This window comes from Heterodontus francisci, chromosome 30 (assembly GCF_036365525.1).
Source record: "Heterodontus francisci isolate sHetFra1 chromosome 30, sHetFra1.hap1, whole genome shotgun sequence".
In the NCBI taxonomy this organism is placed as follows: domain Eukaryota; kingdom Metazoa; phylum Chordata; class Chondrichthyes; order Heterodontiformes; family Heterodontidae; genus Heterodontus; species Heterodontus francisci.
The window spans coordinates 8,694,557-8,719,537 of NC_090400.1; the positions used below are offsets into that span (position 1 = coordinate 8,694,557).

At 41.9% G+C, this 24,981-nt stretch overlaps 1 protein-coding gene across 1 annotated transcript in view; it reads right to left on the reverse strand.

Annotated features, from left to right (window-relative positions):
• The window catches only part of zzef1 (zinc finger, ZZ-type with EF hand domain 1), a 305,676-nt gene that overhangs the window by 219,871 nt on the left and 60,824 nt on the right, over window positions 1–24,981 (reverse strand). The window contains 6 exon segments of the mRNA XM_068010068.1: window positions 1,183–1,342; window positions 12,132–12,246; window positions 14,812–14,882; window positions 14,985–15,118; window positions 15,408–15,577; window positions 17,791–17,891. Coding sequence (XP_067866169.1) covers window positions 1,183–1,342; window positions 12,132–12,246; window positions 14,812–14,882; window positions 14,985–15,118; window positions 15,408–15,577; window positions 17,791–17,891 — 751 coding nt within the window.

The window sequence follows — 24,981 nt, forward strand, 5'->3', positions numbered from 1 at the left end:
TTCTATGACCATTTAGTAATTCATTCACTGGTCCACTAGTACTGAATGCAGATGCAATTAAGTGAAACCTCGAATTGTAGAACCCAACTCAAAATGCGCTTAATGCCGACAGTTGCTGTCTTTCAGATGAGACATTAAACCGAGGCCCCATAGGCCCGTTCAGGTGGACGTAAAAAATTCCATGGCACTAATCAATGAGTGGAGGAATTTTCTCAGTGTCCTGGCCAATATTTATCCCTCAACCAACACCACTAAAAAACAGATTATCGGGTCATTTTATCTCCTTGCTGTTTTTGGGAACATGCTATGCACAGACTGGCTATCACATTTCCCACATTACAATAGTAATTACATTTCAAAAGTTCTTTATCAGATGTGAAGTGCTGTGGAACATCCTGAAAATGTGTAAGGTGCTATACAAACAAAGCTCTTTCTTAAAGAAATTTTTCTGCTGTAAAACAGGTAAAACAGTAGTGTAGGCGAGCCCAGATTGATGGATCAAAATATGGTAGTAGTTAATGATTTTAGTGATGCTCAACGAATTGAAATTTTTGCTCCACATTTGGGGCCAAAGTCCAACTGCTACACAGCATCTGAAGTTAATCAACTCAAATGGGGGAATATGTTTAGTTTAGTTTAGAGGTACAGCACTGAAACAGGCCCTTCGGCCCACCGAGTCTGTGCCGACCATCAACCACCCATTTATACTAATCCTACACTAATCCCATATTCCTACCACATCCCCACCTGTCCCTATATTTCCCTACCACCTACCTATACTAGTGGCAATTTATAATGGCCAATTTACCTACCAACCTGCAAGTCTTTTGGCTTGTGGGAGGAAACCGGAGCACCCGGAGAAAACCCATGCAGACACAGGGAGAACTTGCAAACTCCACACAGGCAGTACCCAGAATTGAACCCGGGTCGCTGGAGCTGTGAGGCTGCGGTGCTAAGCACTGCGCCGCATCTGTGTATAATCACAGATAGCCACAATATACAGGCAATTTCTCGGATACTGCTCAAGGAACTTGCAACGTACATATCTAGTTCAAATTTACAGGGGGCAATCACTTAGATGATGCTCTCTTTCTATACATTTTTTAAATACCATTTTCATTTCAATTTAGGCCTAAATGAATGATAAGCAGGAGTTAAGAGAGCAAAGCCTACGGTACATACAGTTAAGGAGGATTTCTCTTGCATGACGGAGAGACAAGACATCATTCCCCTTCAGCTGCAGATAACACCAGGAAAGTAGGTGCCCCTGCAACGCCCAGAGCAGACTGACGAGAACAGCTTCATGCTTCCCAAACAAGCTGTTCACGACCATTAACTCACACTGAAAGCAAGGAGCATAAAGAACCATTAGCACACGTGCAACTTCAGCCAAGCTGCCTGACCTGCTGAGTACTTCCAGCATTTTCTGTTTTTATTTCAGATTTCTAACATTTGCAGTATTTTGTTTTTGTATTGGCATACACCTTTTGGGCCAAATAGCCTGTTCCTGTGTTAAAAACTCTAAACCTGGTCAAAAGGAGAATACACCATGGGCCAAATTTTACTGTCATTGGTCATCTAACAGCGTCACTACACCATTTAGCTCAAAACAGTTTACCACTAAGGTGCTGGAAGTGTAGTTGCGCCATGAGGGAAACAGGCAACTACAGGGTATCTTCAGAGATACTGTGAACAAATAGCACAAGGATTGAGAAGGATGTGTAAATTGGACTGTGTGAATGTAATGCCAAATCAGGTACACAGAAAGAAATACAAAGGGGGAAAGAAAGATTGGATGCAGAGAAAGAAAGTAAAAAAAAAATTAAAAATCATTTTTAAGATCTCCAACAATATCTCAAGGAATGACACTGCACACACTGCTGGTATTTAATTTTCATGTCCAAAGAGGTTGATTGGCATTAACAGTATTAATTACATTAATACTGTATTGGCATGAATTGAAAGGATATTTGCACATTAAACAAGACTTTCTGTGCCCAGTTCGTTCCAGACCTACTGAGCAAATGCAGCAACTTCACAACATTTAATGCTCAATGGTGAGGCAGACAGCTAATTGTCATATTAGCAAAGGTAACGGTGCAACGCAGACAGCAACTTTTGGATATTGCCGTTTAGCCATGCATCTGCTCCTCACTCGAAGTTGCTGTGACACTGACACAAATATTGGTGAGCACCATTAGCTGCATCATTATTTTGAGAGCAAAATGTGGCCCCATCTGTATCTGATACTAAACAACTAAAACATGAAAACAAATTTGGAGACTCCAGAGCCTTCCTTTCAAAAAGATCCATGATAAAAGGTAACTGCTGCAAATACAATTGTTTAAATAATGCAGGATAGACAGTACCTACCAGAGAACTGCTCATGGTATAATCCCATGTCAGATTTGAAATATGAATATAAATTTTTGTTACTACTAATTACTGCACATTTTAAAAAGTAGCTTCATGCACAATTTTAATTTTACTTCATAAAATAAAACTATTTACTTTAGAATCTTTAAAATTTTAAAATAAAATTGAACACAGGGTTCAGAAATTTATCAAGCATGCTTAATATTTTCTCAAACATTTACCTTTATGTCAGGGCTCCATAAGATGCTGACTGAAGCATCAAAACAGTCTTGCTTCAGAGAGTTGCAATGCCTTATTTCAGGAATGATAGGCAAATCTATATCGGTAACCCATTTGGGATCTGGTAATGTCTATTTCCCTAATAAAGCTGCTTTCTGGGTACATACAAGTCAATCAGAGCCATTCATCAGGATATTAAAGGAAGGCGTTGAAAATGGAGTAGAGTTCACACTCTGTTAAGTCATTGTACTCAGCACCTGTTCCCCTGTCCTCCTCACAAGCACAAACTCAGTGATCAATTTAAGCATCCCTGCACCTGTTACTGGTGAGCTTCCTTCTCCTGATTTAGTTCCATCTCTGCTAGCTACCAACAGAGTGCAAGGAGTGCCAAAGAATGACAGATGCCCTATTTTACCCCTTTTGGGATTTCATGACACAAATTAATAAAGCAATGTGCAACAGCCTTAATGGAATATGAACTTCATTAAATAGTGAACCACATTCCCTTCCCGATAGCCCAAATAGCACTCTGACTTTTCACCTAGAAAAGTCTACTCTGTTTCAATTACCAATATCAAGCAAGTGCGTGATATCCATTTCCTTTGCCCTTCAATCATCAACACAATTGCACATACTACCCCTGGACGGTATACTGTGCTAATGACTTTCAGTGAATTTTCAACACTGGATATAAATTGGAATCTTTACTAGAAATCCGACACTAGTGCAGAGGCTTGGATGAGCTAAAGCATGCCCACCAAACAGACTAATTTTCCCATATTACTAGCACAGTTTTTCATGAAAATAAGTGTGCTTTAAGGATAATTTGCACACCCCGTGAAGAGCCAGTCAGAGCCTGTTTAAGCCAGTGCTAGACGTAGAGACAGTGGCCCAATGGTCAAGATTTTAGAACAAAGCAGGCTTTCTCTGCAATGAGAGCAACACTCGTCAGCCTAGACTACAACATGCTAAAGGAAATGACTATCAATTAAAACTCTTCAACTAGCTTTGCAAATAACATTAACTTTTACTCAACTGGTAGCTTGTTGAATGGAAAACATCAGTTTCTACCTGTAACATTGTAATGAGGATCAAACTAACACCAACAAAAGTAACTATCAGCTTCATAATGGATGGGCTTCCCACGCAGTTTCAGTAGAAATAGTCTTGGCTATTTAAGAGAAGAAAACTTTAAACTGATCCTAAACATACTTTTACTTTAGGTTTCACCAACTTCGCAGTCTGACAAATACAGGGTGACGATGATGGAGTGAATAATCATTTTTGCATACTCAAAAATGAAAATTCAATCCCCTCAAAATATTAGATGGACAAACAATGATTTGCTTGAGCTGCAAGCTCAGACAACAGCATATTTGGTAGGCAAATATATTTATCTAGTGACTCAGACAGTTCACATTTGTCTTTCAAAATTCTGTAGGTGTGTATTGTGACTACGGCACAAAACTAATTGCTGATTGTGCAATAACTCAAAAACTGGTTTACCCGAACATGTTTTCAATATCCAATGCAAACACAGCTTTGACCTATGATCATATCATACAGATTTTCACACACTATATAGGCTTAAGAGCATGATTACTCCCAAAATATGTTCTGGATCCAACTCAGTTTTTTAGTTTTCATGTTTGGGCATTGGTTAGCACATGTTGAAATTACTGGAATTGGATGCTTATTCTGTGTGAGGAATTGCTGTAAAACGAATGCAGATTAATGTGACACGGTAAAAATGAAAGCTTAAAAATAATGGAAAGGATTGAAAGATCTAGGAAGTGATCATCCTAAAGTTCCAAAAGACAATGAAATTGGGAAATAAAGACTTGCACTTATATAGCATCTTCCACAACTACAGGATGTCCCAAAGCACTTTACATCCAATATAACTTTGAGTGCAGTCACTGTTTGTAATGTAGGAAGCGTGGCAGCCAATTTGCACACAGCAAGCTCCCAAAAATAGCAATGTGATAATGACTAAACAATCTATTTTTGTGATGTTGATTGAGGAATAAATATTGCCCAGGACACTAGGGAGAACTCCCTTGCTTTTTTTGAAACAATGCCTTAGGATCTTTTGCATCCACTTAAGGGGATAGATGGGGGCTCAATGTAACATTGTATCAAAAGACAGCACCTCCAACAGTGCAGCAATCCCTCAGTGCTGCACTGAAGTGTCAGCCTTGATGTTTCTGCTCAAGTCCAGGAGTGGGAATTGAACCCACACCCTTCTGACTCACAGATAAGAGTGTTACCAACTAAGCCACGGCTACATATCAATGTACAAGTGTTCTCTTGAATAGATGAGATAGATCTGTAGGAAGAATTGCTCAAGTCCAAAAAAAACTACCTTTCCTGAGTTGTAACCAATTGGAGAATAAATATCAATGAATTAACAAAAGATATCACCACTTCAACACAAAACAATTAAGAGGTGCAGATAATCAGGATAAGAAAAAGCGTGCCAGAGCATTCAGGTGGAAGGACCCAGGTTCACTCGCAGGAAAACAAGTGCAAAGTCGTATACAATGTCATGCTAGATTCAGTAAAATAATGATGAACAAAATTAGAAACTAGAGGCATTACAAATAATGCGTTTTCCTGAATCACACTGAAACCCAAACACTGACAAATGCTGGCCTCGTAATTTTCATGAAGTGTAATAAATCATCAGCATGGGTTAAACATTTGTTTCTATGATACCTGGCTGGAAACACAACAGAAAGAATGAGTCATTGTACTGATACCACAAGCCTATCCCAAATCATGCCAAGAATTTTGTTAATGACATTATATAAAAACTGAAGTATTTTACCTACACTTTCACTTAAGCACCTCAGAGAAACTGCACTGAATGCCTGTAGCAACAGTTCTGTAATACAAGCAAGACAATGCCTAACGATATGGAGATGACTGGTTGGAAAACTCTTCTCAATGAATGCAATGAACAAGAATTGAGAAAGATCTGTCAAAGAGCAGACAAGGAATATGCAGAGCATGGCTCGAAATACAGCCAGAGCACGCTGGTCACCAAGATCATCAAGAACACCATCTCCTCGAAGCAACTTTTATCCTATAAAGGTCTGTCAAAAAATCTACTGTACAAATATTTGAGAAGTATCGGTGTCTTTGATGACCAGAAAAAGCAGAAGAAAGATCTTGCGATCATCATACAAAATTGCTGGGGTGCAAGTCAGACAAAATGTGTACCAAGACTCCGCTACCATGAAAGGAAGGAATGCAGAAAAATATTGAAACTCCTTCCTAAACAATCAATCCAAAAATTATGCACGGATTTACAAGTAGCCAAGGATCAAACAGACGTGGAAACGACTTTGCTGTTACGGATTCCACAAGTAAGTTGGCTTCTAAAGAAGAAGTTTGTAACCATAGGCATCTTGAACAATTATCTGATAGATGCTAAGATTGCACGAAATTACCCCATGAGTAAAGGATTGATAATTAAAGCAGTAATTGAACACATTAAATCGCAACATAAACGAAGGAGCTTCCAACAAATACTTGACCCAACTTATGCCATGGCTGGTCCGTCAAATACAGCATCAAGCCATGGTGCACGAGGACTGGAGAAACCATACAGAAGGTTTGAGCCCACAATGAAAATACAGGCAACTATTTATCAGTAAGGATATGCGGATAGGGCAAGAAGGTAGAGTTGATATAAAAGTTCAATGACTTTATGGATGGCAGAACAAGTTCGAGGGGCCATATAGCCTACTCCTGCTTCTGATGTTTATGTCTTTATTTGGGCTGATTGCTTCTGAAAAGGAAATTAGACTGTTCAAGATTTTCTCCTAAATGAGCTGAGCAGCTCACAACTGGATTAATTTACAATAGAGTTCTCATTAATCATGGATTTTGACAGCAATGGAATCAAAACTTGTGATGGGTTGGCGGAGGATAATGAAATTACCAACGAAGGTTGCCGTTTAATTTTGTGCATTAAACGTATTTCAAAAGTGCAGAAATGAAAAACATTCTTCCAGTACTAAGAACACAGAGGAAGTAGCTGCCATTCAACTGGATTTTCTCCTCTTTTGGTTAAAACTAATAATGTAAAAGTGGAGCAGTTTAACATTGGCATATTTGAAATATTATCTCATTAGCTATTTGCATTAATCATTAACTTTTGTGTAATAAGGTGCAAATAAGTGGTTTCATTTCTGCATGCAGCTGTTGAACTAGGTATCCTAATGGTTAACAGGTACGCTTAGTTTCAATGTTAGTATAGTGTGTGAAAATACTCAATGTAACGAAAACAAAGGAATATTTTCCACATCCTGTACGGTTGTAAATATTTCAAAAGAGATGAGACAGTCACCCCTCTTTTCATCGGCCCAGATTTTTCAGTAAAAATGACGGTGAGGTTCTCAACGCTTAGCATTATTGAACAGTAAATCAGACAGCAACTTCGAGTGTCTGGACATGAACGGAAAAACATGGCAATCAGGAAGATGCTGCCCGAGTTCTCCTGCTCCATAGGAGCTGTGGTCTAAAAGCATGTCACCGAGAGACTCAGCATTAAAACATGCAGAGTGTGATTTTTCTGTACTTAAGTGACAGATACCCACAAACAAGTCAGAATAAAAATTAGAACTCGTCCATTCAGGTGTAAGCAATTTAAAAAAAACTTTTTCTGTCTCATCTGTTGTAATTTCATCTTTCTTTCCCTCGTTCACTTTCTGCACATGATTTGACACTGAATTAACTATTTGAACTCACACTTCTTTGTTCAGATTCTGTGCTGCTCAGTATCAATTCTTTAATCTGATTGGTTAAGGAGATACACAGTTGCTTGCCCTGTTCACACAGGTTCCAGATCCCCTAAAGGAGGCATCGCACCCAAATGGCTTTCTAATCACACTAAGGTCCAGTGCAAAACTCCACAGAAACTCTGTGGATAACTGTGAAGTATAATGAACGGCTGGCGTCATTTGTTCACCACTGATGGCAAAATCTGGCCCATAACGATGTTAAAAAGCATGATTAAAAACTATATGGTGTGAAGCAATCAAAGTCACTGATTTCACAGAACTCACATGTGCTGTCCCACAACTTTCCACACATCCTCTGGGTGTGGTTCACTTCTTCATTTTCGCTTCTTTTTGCTACTACAACCACCTCCTCAAAAAACATCAGAACAGATTTCACACATTTTATAAACTGTTTCATAACCTGGTCCATTGCACATTTTGCCATTGCGAACTATAAAAATCACTGGTGCTTTTCACAATGGCACAAATCGGGAATTTTAATTCACTTTTACATTCTGTAGTGGAGTCTTGTACTTTGTTAGAAGAACTGGAATAAATTATGGGGTTTAAGCTTTGAATACTTTAGTCGATTTAAAACGTAACTGAAGATGAAATTCCAGTCTCATTGCATGATCTGAATCAGGTGGACACTTCACAATCTGTAGCCTTGTACTGTTTAGATAGTGGACTTTTTGGAATCTATTCTTGCATCAAACTGAGAATTCAGTGAAGTGTACTTGTTTTTTATAAACTCAGTATAATTAATAAAAATGGTATCATGTGCTTGTTCTATTGATAATTGTGATGATACAATTCTTTAAGAATAAACCAAGACTTAAATATTGGAGAGTTGAAAATGGAACACGCCAAGGACAGAATGCTCACAATATCACAGTATCTTTTAAAAAGAACATTTTCTTAGTCATATTAAATTAAATCTGATGCTTTGCCTCAATGCCAGAAACCACTGCTCATTTCAGTCTATCCATTCAAAAGATCCTGCAAAAGTGGAAGCAAAGACTCCCCATAGATTCTCTAAATGTTAGATTTTGTCATATGTAATCACCTCTCACATACAAATAGAAAACAAAATTGGTGCCAAAAAAAAAAAAATTCTGGGAACATGAACCTCCCAGTTGGGTTGCAGCAAAGCAGTGCCAAAGCTGCCATTCGTTCTGAGCGGTCAAGTCCAAGCAATAGTATGCATACCACCCTGGGCTGCTGTCTGCAGATGACCACAAGCAACCCTCAACATGTTGGCCCAAAAGGTGCTCACCACATTAGTGCAGTCATTTCTAACTTTTGCAGATGTATCCAGTGAGTAGCAGAGATAGAGTATCAAGGGATGGCCACCTTTTGGGGACCAGTCATGGGCTTAAGCTTAAAATCACCACAGAAAGTATGTCTCTAACACATATCCTTTTGTAACTACTCATGAATTTGATTAGCTTCACCATTCAATTTATGAACTTTAAATCCCAAAGGAAGCCAGACAAATTTGCCTAGATTGATGAAACTCTTTTATCCAGTAAAGGCCTAGTGCCCTATGCAAGTTAACTAAGTGATACTTCCTTTCAAAGGTGGCAAATATATAATTTCCTAAAACAAGTGAGCTTAAAAACAATCTTAGTCAAAGGGAGGATAAAGGAAGAACTGCCCTATTAAATCAGAAACGGTGCATTTATCCCCAATTATGAGATGAAGGCTAGCAAGGCATTTGACAAAAGAAAACTGAGTTCACAACACATTAATTCTAAAGGTTCCAGCATGAAACTTCCAGAAAACCAGCTTCAAGTATCACAAAGAATGAGGCTCAAGGCTGCAACTGACATACGCCCTACATAAACCAGAAAAGTAGATTCTCGGAAATTCAAATTGCCCTTGAACCACACCTCCAGACGGTTCCATTTGTTGGACCGGCAACTCTTTCTTCTAATGCAAGCTCATTTGTGTAGGTTGCTTATCCCAATGCATCGCTGCCTGAATGTCTCTCGATGTTTGATTGATCGAAACACAGAATACAACTTGTATGAGTGAGTTAGATCCTGCTCGTTGTCATATCACTTAACACCTTGGTAGCACTGCTCTGAATATGGCCTTTGAAATAGGTCAAGGTTAACCACAACATAGCCATATGGAGGATCATATTACCCTACCCTGGAGAGGAAAACTAGTTACAATGGAGAAGGCTAAGACACAGACTGGTGAATACACCAGCATGTGCCACCACCACAGGAGGGTAATAGCATGCAAGGAAATGTATTCACCTGTACTGCCCAGGCCACATGATCAATCATATATGGGGCACTTAACCTGGATTCTTAAATTAGCCGAGTACAATTCAAAGTTTCTATAAAAACTTGTTGAAGCTAGCAGAATCCACTAGTTGTAATGGAACAGGTATGATGATGACTAATATATTCTCTAGTCATGCTGGAGTTCTGCTGCACTGGACTGGAATCAGGTTTCTACATCTTCTGACTTAAGGCTTAAACCCAATAACTGATCCCCAAAAGATGGTTGACAAGGCTCTTGACTATAAATGGTGCATGGCCTGGGGACACCAGAAGATTGGGTGGGAATTTAAATTGTAACCTACAGAAAGAACATAAAAGATAGGAGCAGGTGCAGGCCATGCGGCTCTTCGATCTTGCCCCATCATTCAATATCATGGCTGAACTGCTACATCATTCCACTTTACCACCCTATCCCCATATCTGGAAGGCGGGATTAGATTGGGCGGCTAGTTTTTTCTGCCGGCATGGACACGATGGGCTGAATGGCCTCTTTCTGTGCCGTAATTTTTCCATGGTTCTATGGCCCCTGGATTCCCTTAGTGCCCAAAACCTTATCGATCTCAGTCTTGAATATGTTCGTTGACAAAGCATCCACAATCATCTAGTAGCGATTTCCAAAGATTACCAACCCTGATTGGAAACTTCTAATTTCAGTCCCAAATGATCAGCCCCTTGTTCTGAGACTAGAGCCCCAAGTTAGATGCTCCAGCCAGAGAAACAGCCTCTCACCATTTACCTTGCCAAGCCCTCAAAAAAACTTTATACGTTTCCATGAGGCCATCATCTAAACTCTGAGAATATGAGTCCATTCTGCTCAATCTCTCCTCAAAGGTCAGCCCTCTCATCCCAGGAATCAATCTGGTGACCTTCGTTTCACCACCCCCCCACCCCCCAAGGCAAATATATCTTTCTTTAGGCCAGGAGACAAAGCTGTACTCCAGGTGTGGTCTCACCAAAACCTTATATCATTGCAGCAAGACTTCCTTACTCTTATATGCCAAACCCCTTAAAGGCCAACATACCATTTACCTTCCTAACTGCTTGCTATACCTGCATGTTAACTTTCTGTGCTTCGTGTACAAGGATATCCAAATCCCTCCAAATGATTGACTACTCTCACCTTTTAAAAAATATTTTGCTTTTCCATTCTTGCCAAAAAAGTGGATAATTTCACACTTCCCTACATTATACTCCATCTGCTGCCTTCTTGCCCACCCACTTAACCAGTCTACAATCCCTTTACAGCCTCTTTGTGTCCTCCTCCCAGCTTACTTTCCCACATAACTTTGTCAGGTTTCTGAGCACATCACCCTATTCCAGGCCTCCAACATCAGTGACCCAGACTGCAGGATTGTGCACTAACCAGATTGTGGTCTCATAAAACAACAGAGAGAGAGTCAGACTGGATGGTCCAAATTAGATTGAATCCATGTAAAATCAGGAGTTATTCTAAAATCTGCTTTAGAAGGTGAGGGTTGGATCTCAATAAATTATGCTATAGCATAGTGTATTTTAGTAACCAATACCCATTCGCACAGAATACAAGTTTACAGCTGGGACACACAGAAGATGCCATCAACTCAACTTACATTTCTATAGTGCCTTTAGCATAGTAACTCATCCAAAGATGCTTCAAATGAGTGTTCTCAAACTATATTTGACACCAGCCACGTAAGGAGATATTAAAACAGGTGGACCAATAGTTTGGGCAGAGAGATAGGTTTTAAGGAGCATCTTAAAGGAGAGAGAGGTAGAGAGGTTGACAGGCTAAGAGAGAGAATTCTGGAGTTTAGGGTCTAGGTAGCTGAAGGCACAGTTGCCAAGTGTGGAGCAATGAAAATCAAGAATGTGCAAGAGGGCAGAACTGCAAAAGCGCAGAGATTTCTAGGGTTGTAAGGCTGGAAGAAGTCACAGTAATGGAAAGGGCAAGGCCATGGACAGTTTTGAAAACGAGAATTTTAAAATCCAAGTGTTGCCTAGCAGGTTGCCAATGTAGGTCAGTGAGCACAAAATGTTCCATGAATAACAGATCCATATCATGAAAGGGTTCTTTCAATATCAGTTAATATTTATTTGAGCACGATTCAATGACCAAAATAAACAATGTTATTGTGGTGGGAAGGGGAGGAGGAGAAAGAGGACATCCAGGTCAGAGAGACTAACTATAAATTGCACAGAGAAGTAAAGGCAAGTGCATTATTTGGTCCATTCCAATACATAATAAACTTGAATGAGACTTTTATGTAGGCAAATATCAATTTCATTAAAGAGAGATCTCAAGTAGGAAAACAATTAGCATTTCTTTACATTATCTGAATAAAATGCTCATAGTTTTGTGTTGCAAATTACCAGCCTTTCCCCAAAAATCATTATTAGGTTCAAGAGATCAAAATCAGCAAATCACTCATTGGTTTTCTCTCACTGCGAGCACAGACAACAAGCCTCTTACCTCTCGTGTTGCTACTAACAGCAAAGTATCCATGACCATCATTACTGGGTTAATGTCAAACTCTGCAGGAACCCCCTTTTGCGGTAACTGAAGCAGCCCACTTGGATCCTGATTGCTATACCAGAAAATGACAAATTACAACAATCAAAACTACAGGACTTGTCTAGGCTTGAAAAACAATTTAAGTCCATAAGTATAATATACAAATGAGTATCAAAAATACTGTACAGGACACCTAAAGAGTGAAGGAAACAAAATACACTTGAGGTCACAGTAGATTCTCAGTTTTTGCTGTTTATGCCTTTGGTCAAAAAACTCTGCTGACTTACTAACTCATCCAAGCTGCCAAAGCATCTTTCTACTGCTAAATAACACGAACAATATAAAAGAGACTCATCCCTGGATGGATCCCACCAGAACATTAATGCATTATTTTACATGTCGGGGGAGAAAACAAGTTTAGCAGACTGGAACAAGAAGAAAGGCAATGGAATTCTAGAGCCACAGTTAAGCAATAGCAATTCAAAGCTCTGCTACAACAGAACAACTCTAATGCATTGCAGTTAAAACACACTGTTCCTGGACTACATTAATTCACAATGTGGTTTCTGGATTTTTTTTTAATATAAACTGAACATGAAGGCTCTATTACAGAAAATCCCAAAAAAGATGATATTGGACAGAAGGGGCATTGTTCCATATTCAGAATTGGAAGTAAACGAACAGGAAAAGTTACAGTAGCTACATGGACAGACACTGCTGGATTCCTCACGTTTTGTACTTCAGGTGCTAGAAGAGGGAATGCAGCAGACAGGTTTAAGGAACCAGTCGATTTTCCAAAAAAGGATGAACCTGAAATAGTGGGTGGATGTTGGATGAAGAGCTGAAAGCAAAACAGTGCTCGCTGTGGTCAAGCCAGATCTAGCAAATGATGGCTAGGTCAGTTGTACAACAGGTTGTGCGCAAATTTGTGCCCCTCAGAAGCAAAAGTGGCTGGGTTGCAACAAACAACAGCAGTGCTAATGGGCAGTGATAAGTTTGCTTGGAATCAGCAAAGGTAGAGGTGAGAGGGCAGCTAAGCAAATTGACTGCAACCAAGAGGTTGTGATGAGTGAGGACCAGAAGTGGAGGACTTGGGAATTCAACATTAGAGGGGTCTAAAAGAGTTCTATTTTGATGGGCAGATGGTGAAAATAGTGGCATTGTAGGAACGTAACAGAATGTGCATGGTGAAGGATGCTGAGGAAGTGGTCAGAGAATTTATAGAATTGCGGACTTGAGAATACTTATTTTGACTTTATGGGTAGAAGTGTTTATATGAAAGGGAAGATCGAGGAAGGGCAGCAGGATGTCGAATTCAGAGAAGAGGGGGCTAAGGGAGTTAAGGTGAAGATTCACATCACTGAGGACGAGGAGTTGCTCTGTGCAACAGCAAGTAGAATAGCTTGGGAAGGAACAGGAAGAGTGGCAATAAAAGACAAGGATTTTAAAGAATAGGCACGAGGGATGGAACAGCTGCTTGAAGGAGATAACAACCCTGGGGGAGTTTGGGAGAGGACATGGTGTTATTTGGAGATCGGGTATGCCACCTCTGCAGTTTGAGCAGGGTTGGTGAATGCAGAGCCTGGCAAGGAGGCTTTGATAAGATGGAGAGGCTGCCCATAATTCATGCTGGATAAACGGATACATTTTGGAATTATTTCCCAAACATTTAATTTCAATTTTAAGCATAATGATGTTAGCGTTGCATAAAGTAACAGCTAGAATCTAGCTAAGTAAGGAGTCAATTCATTGACTATCATCCTGAGATTTAGTGTATTTCAACTGAAGTTTGTCTCTTTACAAAGACAAAATTTCCTCCCAGCTACCACCAACCTATTTAGTTCCCTGGCTACAGCTTCCCCACAATTACAATTGAGTGTTCACTGAGAGTTCTGGCCTTCATAATCTGCCAACAGGAAGTAGTAATCGTCTGAGCAGCAAGACTAATCCAGACTCTATCTCCCTAAGCAGATGAATAGCATCAACACAGCTCAAATCTGGACTTGTCTAGGAACTATAGATGCAAACATATATTCTGTTGTCTGACATCAATTTCATTCTGTGCTATAACTTTACAAAAGTGCAAGCAAGTGTTATTCTCACTTACCTGTAGATCCATTAATATACCTCTATTGACAGATAAAACAGAATTGTTACTTTTGTACTCCGCATATTTTGCACAGATTCTAAGTCAGATGTCGTGGGTTCAAGCCCTACTCTAGAGACTTAAGCACATAACCTAGGCTGCCACACCACTGCAGTACTGAAAGAGTGCTGCATTGTTGAAGGTACCATCTTTCAGATGAGACTAAGACCAGCTCTGCTCTCCCAGGCAGATGTAAAAGATCCTATGGCACCATTTGAAGAGCAGAGGAGCTAGCCTGGCCAATATTTAACCATCACCAAAAACAGATGATCTGGTCTTTTTACCTTATTTCTGTTTGTGGGGCCTTGCTGCGTGCAAATTGGCTGCTGTGTTTCTCTACATTATAACAGTGACTACACTTGAAAAGTACTTAATTGGCTCTAAAGCACTTTGAGACATCCTGAAGTCATGAAATAAATAAAAATTCCTTTTTTCTTTCTAGTCCCTTCCTTTTTTTTTTAAAAAAAAAAGCATCATGCACTTCTGACTCACCTAAAGTAATGACAAAGGGACTGGAACGTAATTGTAGCAGACTGAGGTTGAGATGGTTCAGTGACTGATTCCTGCAAAAGTTAAAGAGCACAAGGTGAGAGACCTGGGGGTACAACATCCTGCACAGGTTGCAGTTTAACCAAGAAGAGCTTGACTGGAACCCTGAATCTTACCATCATTTTAAAAAGCTGATTGCGCCGGGTCTGTACATCTGGAAAAAAGATGGCTGCTCCACCAAGGATGGTATTTACAGCTTCCTTCCTCAGCATCGCCCCAGAAACAGTGTCATATTCTGGTTCATCCACTACTACTCGGAAAAAAGACAATATTAAGAGATGCACAAACTAGCAGCAACTCTACAACTTCAGTACTGCTGAATACTGGATCAATTTCCCAGTCATACAAAACACAGAGCACTACTGTGTGAACAAATACATCTCTACAGAGTGAAACTCATGCATTCTCACATCGCCAACAGTTGTGTACAAAGGAAGATACATCAACATCCACCCACTTAGACCTACCATAATACTTCTTTTAAGCTGATCATGAAATACACAAAACTCAAACACCACCAAAGCATTCCCACTCATTACCTTTACAAAGATACACATAAAGATCCCGAGCAGATTCTCTATCGACAGGTTGCTTGCTTTCAGTGCTAGATTGTGCCTTTGCAGGTTGATGAGATCCAGACAGTAACACCAAGCAATTCTGAAGCAGTTGCAACAAAATCATCTGTGCCTGGAGGCACTCAAATTCTTGACTGCAGGGCAAAAGAAAAATGAACATTACATTCCCTATATTGGTCTTCCCTCAGCAAAGAGTGTTGTCCTGAAAGTTTAGACGAAGACACACAATCAGGAAAGCTAATGTTTTGCCATAATTTGAGCTCTTTCTCTTCTAATCCTCTGACTTTTCATTACTGAGGGCAGCCAGGAAGAGAAAGAGTTGTCACCACTCTAAGAATGACTAGTTTTATTTCCATCATCCTGGTAATCTAGAGGAGGCCAAGAACACCTCTCAAACAATCTCTCCCCACTTCCGCCCCGCAGCCACCCCCCACCCCACCCACCCACGAAGTGTTGAAAAGATTTGGGAACCATAGGTCCAGTCACTTGCCTTTCCCGAGCATGCTACACTTACCATATGTCATGTCTCAAAATATGCATATACAATGTCCCAATATGCAGCTGAGCATGACTATATAAACTTCAAGGAGGCATTGGAGGGAGAACCTAGCTAATTCAGCCAATTTAATTTCATATCTGTGGAGAATTTACCTGCTTCCTTCTTTTTCCCTGCTACCATCTCAGAGCCCCGAGATTGGGAACGCACAGGCAGGAGTTCATATCACATGTCAAAATACCCACCTCTCTGCCACCAGGCTGCCTGACACCTCTAGACTATTAAACCATCTGTATACATAGCAAGCAATGAAAACAGACTGAATTTAAACGCTCAATACTACTCATCGAATGAGTCAGTGCAGGCTCAATGGGCCAAATGGCCTCCTTCTGTGCTGTACTATTCCATGATTCTATGACGACCATTTAAAATGCTTCACAACTTTAAGGATTTGACATACACTGAACACTAAACTGTAAATTCCTTGTGCTTCTGTGGGCATGTTTACAATTGAAATGATCTACAAATCAATTGAATTTTATGACTAAATATTCTGTTCGTCTGTCTTCAATCAAATCTTTCATAGACACATTATTTCCTCTATGCTAAGTTCAACATTAATTCACTCCGCCTGAAAAAACTTCCAACCCCTACAAATTATTTTACCACAAGCTCGGTTATCAACATTCCCAATGATGGGGATGGCACAGGAAGAAGGGGTGGGTTGTGGAATGGATGGGGATGATATGAGAGGGATGAAAGGAATGGGATGAGTATGATTTAAGAGGGATGGCATGGGAAGGATAAAACGGCATGGAATGGGGATTTAAAGAAGTACTGTGGCAATAAAGACACTAATTGCACCGCAAATGCTTTGCAGGTCTCTTTACCAAACAATCCCTTTACCAAAAAATGTCTCCCCTCTAAAAGAAACGAGAATATTTTAGCAAAAGAGCTTCAAATTATTTTAATGCCATTGCCCTGGTTTTCACAGCATTCTGGATTAGACTTTGTGGTGGAATAGTGTGTGTGGATCATTGCATCTGATGGTTCAGAGTAAAACAGACTGCACAAGGACACACTGAGCCATGCAATGTAGGAAGGTCCCAAGTTCAATCCCAGGCTAGAGTGCGTACATTTTGTCTCAGTACTCCTAGGCTATTAAGAAGGGGGAAGATTTTCTCACACATAGCTCCCATCACCACCAGAGCTGGGCTCGGCAATGGTAGTCGTGACTCAGTGATCGAGCTCGCAACTGAGTCAGAAGGTTATGGGTTCAAGTTCCACTCTCAAATCTAAGCTGACACTCCCATTCAATACTTATAGTGGGCTGCACTATCGGGGGTGGTGTCCTTCAGATAAGATGTTAAACCAAGGCCCTCTGATCGCATGGCACTATTTCCAAGTGGAGCAGGGGAGTTCTGCTGGCCTATATTTGTCCCTCAACCAACATCATTAAGTCAGGTTATCTGGTCATTATTATTGCTGAGTGTGGGGCCTTGCTGTGTACAAATTGTCTGCTGTGTTTCTTGCATAACAATAGCTATACTTCAAAGTACTTAACGGCATATAAAAACTTTGGGATTTCCTGAGGTCATGCAAGTCTTTCCCCTAATGTTTCTGTTGGGACACTGACATTGACTTAATTCCCTTTCCCCCCCAACCCACCGCACCCCCCCAGCAAATGGCATGCCATCAGTCTCTGTCCATGATCACACATGAAGAATGTCCTCTGTGTAAGGTATAGGTGCCAGAAACATCAAATAAAGAACCTACTCCAAAATGAATTTCTGCCCCCAGAAGACAAGTAACAGGATTCAAATCAGAAGGAAGAAAAGATTGCGGGCTTACTTTTGTCTGAATTTTTCGTAGAAGTTCCAGAAGAGTTGCAGGTTAAGGTCTGAAAAGTCCAGATAAGGTTTCTGTTTTAACCTCCGCTCTCTCAATTCTGCCTACAGATAAAGAAAGCGTACCGATTAATCAACCAAACCAGCAGCCAACATGGCCTAAAAAAAAACAATACACAGCATACTGAGGCATTACGTGGAAGGTTCACATAGGTCCTTGGTGGGCATGCTCTTGATATATTATTCTGTTGAAGGTAATTGAACTTGTGATTGGAACTTTTTGTTCAAGTCCTCAGTAGCAATCTTTATTACCCTTTCATCCAATGCATTCAACCTGCTTCCAACTATTTCAAAGTAAAAAGATGGACTAAGTTACATAGCCAACAAATTGCTGGCAATGAGTTTATAGAAAATAGTTTATACCTGGGAATGCTAGAGCAGTAAATATAGGCTAGCCTTCCGCATCGAGTGGGAAGACTGAAACACTGCACTTATTATCCATCAGAAGTATATCTTAAAGTGATACAAAAACTAAATACTGCAGATGCTGGAAATCTGAAATAAAAAAAGAAAATGCTGGAAATACTCACCATGTATGGCATTATCTGTGGAGACAGAAATAGTGTTACAGTTTCAGATCTGTGACCTTTTATCAGAACTTTGGATGAAGGGTCACAAACTTGAAACATTAACGCTGTTTCTCTCGCCACAGAAGCTGCCAGACCTGCTGAGTATGACCAATGATGGGGGAGCCCAGCACATCAGTGCGAAAGATAAGGCTGAAGCATTTGCAACAATCTTCCAGAAGTGCCAAGTTGATGATCCATTTCCGCCTCCTCCTGATGTCCCCACCATCACAGATGCCAGATTTCAGCCAATTCAATTCATTCCACGTGATATCAAGAAATGACTGAAGGAACTGGATACTGCAAAGGCTATGGGCCCTGACAATATTCCGGCAATAGTACTGGAGACCTGTGCTCCAGAACTTGCCGCGCCCCTAGCCAAGCTGTTCCAGTACAGCTACAACACTGGCATCTATCCTGCAATGTGGAAAATTGCCCAGGTATGTCCTGTACACAAAAAGCAGGACAAGTCCAACCCAGCCAATTACTGCCCCATCAGCCTATTCTCAATCATCAGCAAAGTAACGGTAGGTGTCATCAACAGTGCCATCAAGAGTCACTTGCTTAGCAATGACCTGCTCAGTGATGCTCAGTTTGGGTTCCGCCAGTGCCACTCAGCTCCTAACCTCATTACAGCCCTGGTTCAAACATGGACAAAAGAGCTGAACTCCAGAGGCGAGTTGAGAGTGACTGCCCTTGACATCAAGGCAGCATTTGATTGAGTATGGCATCAAGGAGCCCCAGCAAAACTGAAGTCAATGGGAATCAAGGGGAAACTCTTCGCTGGTTGGAGTCATACCTAGCACAAAGGAAGATGGTTCGGGTTGTCGGAGATCATCTCAGCTCCAGGACATCACTGCAGGAGTTCCTCAGCGTAGTGTCCTCGGCCCAACCTTCTTCAGCTGCTTCATCAATGACCTTCCTTCAATCATAAGGTCAGAAGTAGGGATGTTCGCTGATGATTGCACAATGTTCAGCACCATTTGTGGCTCCTCAGATACTGAAGCAGTCATGTAGAAATGCAGCAAGACCTGGACAATATCCAGGCTTGGGCTGATAAGTGGCAAATAACATTCCCGCCACACAAGTGCCAGGCAATGACCATCTCCAACAAGAGAGAATCTAACCATCTCCCCTTGACATTCAATGGCATTACCATCGCTGAATCCCCTAGAATCAAAATCCTAGGGGCTACCATTGACCAGAAACTGAACTGGAGTAGCCACATAAATACCACGGCTACACGAGCAGGTCAGAGGTTAGGAATCCTGCTGCGATTAACTCAACTCCTGACTCCCCAAAGCCTGTCCACCATCTACAAGGCACAAGTCAAGAGTGTGATGGAATACTCTCCACTTGCCTGGATGGGTGCAGCTCCAACAACACGCACAAAGCTCAACACCATCCAGGACAAAGCAGCCTGCTTGATTGGCACCCCATCCACAAACATTCACTCCCTCCACCACGAAGCACAGTGGCAGCAGTGTGTACCATCTACAAGCTACACTGCAGCAACGCACCAAGGCTGCTTAGACAGCACCTTCCAAACCCGCGACCTCTAGCAACTGGAAGGACAAGGGCAGTAGATGCATGGGAACATCACCACCTGCAAGTTCCCCTCCAAGTCACACACCATCCTGACTTGGAACTATATCGCCATTCCTTCACCGTCGCTGGACCTCCCTTCCTAACAGCACTGTGGGTGTACCTACCCCATGTGGACTGGCAGCTCACCACCACCTTCTCAAGGGCAATTAGGGATGAGCAGTAAATGCTGGCCTAGCCAGCGACGCCCACATCCCATGAATGAACTTTTAAAAAAACACCATTGGTGGTGGTACCTTATTGTCTGGGTCCTAAACTCTGGAATTCCTTCCCTAAACCTCTCCACTTCTCTATCCTCCTTTAAAACGCTCCTTTAAATTTACCTCTTCGACTGAGTTTGTGGTCATCTGTCCCAAGATCTCATGTGGCTCTGTGCCACATTTTGTTTAATAACACTCTTGCGAAGTTCCTTGAGATGTATTACCACATCAAAGTGTTATTTAAAACCTACCTTATAGGTGATAAGGTTAGTACTACTAAAGTGTGTTTTTTATTAGTGTAATTTATTAATAATTACTAGGAATTTTTACTTTTTTTTTTAATATAGTAAGTAGTGGTTTTTAGGGAATCAAGGTCCCTAGTGTAAATAATCTCAATTTTCAGTAATTCAGGGGAGTAAATTAAGGGAAGGTCATGGCAGGGCAGCTCGGCAACATGGATTGCTCTTCTTGTGCAATGTGGGAAGTCAGGGACACTTCCAGTGTCCAGGGCAAACACGTGTGCAGGAAGTGTCTCCAGCTGCAGCTACTCAAAATCCGCATTTCGGATCTGGAGTGGCGGCTGAGAACACTGCGGACCATCCACGAGGCTGAGATCATCCATGATAGCACGTGCAGAGAGGTGGTCACACCGCAGGTAAAGACTGGTCAGGCAGAAAGGGGATGGCAGAGTAGAAGAACTAAGCAAGTAGTGCAGGAGTCCCCTGGGTCCATCACCCTCTCTAACAGATATTCTGCTTTGAATACTGTTGGGGGAAGATAGCTTCTCAGGGGAATGCAGCAAAAGCCAGGTCTGTGGCACCACAGATGGCTCAGCTGCACAGGAGGGTAGGAAAAAGACTGACAGCGCTATAGTGATAGGGGACTCTATGGTAAGGGTTACAGATAGGCGTTTCTGTGGCCGCAAACGTGACTCCAGGATGGTATGTTGCCTCCCTGGTGCTCAGGTCAAGGATGTCATGGAGCAGCTGCAGGACATTCTGAAGGGGGAGGATGGTCAGAGGTCGTGGTTCACATTGGTACCACGACATAGGGAGAAAGAGGGATGAGGTCCTGCAACAAGACTTTAGGGAGCTAGGTAGCAGATTAAAAAGCAGGACCTCAAAGGATGTAATCTCTGGATTACTTCTGGTGTTACGTGCTTGTGAGTACAGGAACAGGAGGATAGAGCAGATGAATGCGTGGCTGAAGACATGGCGCAGGAGGGAGGGCTTTAGTTTCCTGGATTACTGGGTCTGTTTCTGGCAAAGGTGGGACCTGTACAAGTTGGATGGGTTGCACCTGAACCGGAGCGGGACAAACATCCTTGCTGGGAGGTTTGCTAGTGTTGTTGGGGGTGGGGGGGGGGGGGGGTTAAACTAATTTGGCAGGGGAATGGGATACAGAGTGGAGGTACAGCAGCAGGTGATGCACAGCCAAATATAGAAGAGAAACTAAATCAGTCTGGAAGGCAGAGCAAATATAGACCTGTTAAGGCACAAGCGAATAATGCAAGGCTGGATTGCATCTAATTTAACGCAAGGAGTCTTAAAAGTAAGGCAGATGAATTGAGGGCGTTGATTAACACATGGGAATATGATATTATTGCTATCACAGAGACATGGTTGAGGGAAGGGCAGGACTGGCAGCTCAATATTCCAGGGTATAGAATCTTCAGGCGTGATGGGGTGGTGTAAAACAGGAAGTGGTATTGCACTATTGATCAAGGAGTCAATTACTGCAGTAAGGAGGGATGATATCTTAGAATGTTCCTCAAATGAGGCCATATGGGTAGAACTTAAAAACAAAAAGGGGAAAATCACTTTGCTGGGAGTGTACTACAGGCCTCCAACAGTCAGGGAGAGATAGAGGAGCAGATATGTAGGCAAATCTCAGAGGTGTGGAAATAATAGGGTAATAATAGTACGGGATTTCAACTTCCCCAATATCAACTGTGATAGTCTTAGTGCAAAAGGCTTAAAGGGGGAGGAATTCTTAAAGTGAATCCAGGAAAGCTTTTTAAGCCAGCACGTAGAAAGTCCTACAAGAGAAGAGGTGGTACTGCACCTAATCCTAGGGAATGTGGCCAGACAAGTGGTAGAAGTGTCAGTGGGGGAGCATTTCTGGGATAGTGACCATAACTCTAAGATTTAAGATTGTTATGGAAAAGGACAAAGATGGACCGGAAACAAAGGTACTGAATTGGGGGAAGGCCGATTTCAATTTTATTTAATTTATTTATTGATACAGCACTGAAACAGGCCCGAGTCTGTGCCGACCATCAACCACCCATTTATACTAAGCGTACATTAATCCCATATTCCTACCACATCCCCACCTTCCCTCAATTCCCCTACCACCTACCTATACTAGGGGCAATTTATAATGGCCAATTTACCGATCAACCTGCAAGTCTTTGGCTGTGGGAGGAAACCGGAGCACCCGGCAAAAACCCACGCGGTCACAGGGAGAACTTGCAAACTTCGCACAGGCAGTACCCAGAATCGAACCTGGGTTGCTGGAGTTGTGAGGCTGCGGTGCTAACCACTGCGCCACAGGATCTGGCCAAAGTGGACTGGGAGCAGCTACTTGTAGGAAAGTCTACATCTGACCTGTATGAGTCATATTGAGAGCTCAGGGCCAACATTCTCCCGTAAAGATGAAAGGTAGGACCAACAAGTCCAGGGAACCCCGGATGTCAAGGGGTATACAGGATTGGATAAGGAAACAAAAAGGAGGCTTGAGGCTTATGGCAGATTCAGAGGGCTAAAAACAGCGGATGCCCTAGAGGAGTACAGCATGTGTTGGAGGGGGTACTTAAAAAAAGTAATTAGGACAGCGAAGAGGGGGCATGAAAAAACAATGCCAGGCAAGATAAAGGAAAATCCCAAGGCATTTTATAAGTATATTAAGAGCAAGAGGATAACCAGGGAAAGAGTAGGGCCCATTAGGGACACATGGCAATGTTTGTGGAGCCGGAGGACGTAGGTGACATTTTAAATGATTACTTTTCATCTGTGTTCACTATGGAGAAGGACATTGTAGGTGTAGAGATCAGGGAGGGGATTGTGATATACTCGAACAAATTAGTATTGAAAGGGAGGAGGTATCAGCGGTTTTCGCGGGCTTAAAAGTGGACAAATCCCCAGGCCCAGATGAGATGCATCCCAGGCTGTTATGTGAGGCAAGGGAGGAGATAGAAGGGGCTCTGACACAAATTATCAAATCCTCTCTGGCCACAGGAGAGGTACCTGGGCTGGAGGACAGCGAATGTGGTACAATTATTCAAGAAGGATAGCAGGGATAAATCAGGTAATTATAGGCCGGTGAGTCTAATATCAGTGGTAGGGAAACTTCTGGGAAAATTCAGAGGGACAGGATTAATCTCCACTTGGAGAGGCAGGGATTAATCAAGGATAGTCAGCATGGCTTTGTCAGGGGGAGATTACGCTTAACAAACTTGATTGAATTTTTCGAGGAGGTGACTAGATGAGGGTAAAGTAGTTGATGTAGTCTACATGGACTTCAGCATGGCTTTTGATAAGTTCCCGCATGAGAGACTGGTTAAGAAGCTAAGAGCCCATGGTACCCTGGGCAATTTAGCAAATTGGATCCAAAATTGGCTTAGTGGCAGGAGGCAGAGGGTGATGGTCAAGGGTTGTTTTTGCGATTGGAAGCCTGTGACCAATGGTGTTTCGTAGGGATCAGTACTGGGGACCTTGCTGTTCGTAGTGTACATTAATGATTTAGACGTGAATATAGGAGGTATGATCAGTAAATCTGCAGATGAAACGAAAATTGGTGGGGTCGTAAATAGTGAAGAGGAAAGCCTTAGACTACAGGATGATATAGATGGGCTGGTAAGATGGGCGGAACAGTGGTAAATGGAATTTAATCCGGAGAAGTGAGGTGATGCATTTTGGGAGGACTAACAAGGCAAGGGAATATACAATGGATGGTAGGACCCTAGGAAGTACAGAGTGTCCGGGGGAACTTGGTATACTTGTCCATAGATCACTGAAAGCAGCAGCACAGGTAGATAAGGTGGTTAGGAAGGCATATGGGATACTTGCCTTTATTAGCCAAGGCATAGAATAGAAGAGCAGGGAGGTATTGATAGAGCTATACAAAACGCTAGTTAGGCCACAGCTGGAGTACTGTGTACAGTTCTGGTCGCCACACTATAGGAAGGATGTGATTGCACTGGAGAGGGTGCAGAGGATATTCACCAGGATGTTGCCTGGGCTGGAGTATTTCAGCTATGAAGAGAGACTGGATAGGCTAGGGTTGTTTTCCTTAGAGCAAAGTAGACTGAGGGGGGACATGATTGAGGTATACAAAATTATGAAGGGCATAGATAGGAAGAAACTGTTTCCCTTAGCGGAGGTGTCAATAACTAGGGGGCATAGATTTAAGGTAAGGGGCAGGAGGTTTAGAGGGGATTTGAGAAAAAAAAGTTCATCCAGAGGGTGATTGGAATCTGGAACACACTGCCTGAAGGGGTGGTAGAGGCAGGAACCATCACAACATTTAAGAAGCATTTAGATGAGCACTTGAAACACCATAGCATACAAGGCTCCGGGCCAAGTGCTGGAAAATGGGATTAGAATAGATAGGTACTTCACAGCTGGCACAGACACGATGGGCCGAAGGGCCAGTTTCTGTGCTGTCTAACTCTATATGCAAGGTGTTGTTTTAAAGCCACAGCTTAGAACCAGTAGCTAAAGCATTCTAATGAGACGTTTTATGTTTGATATCCTATGAAAT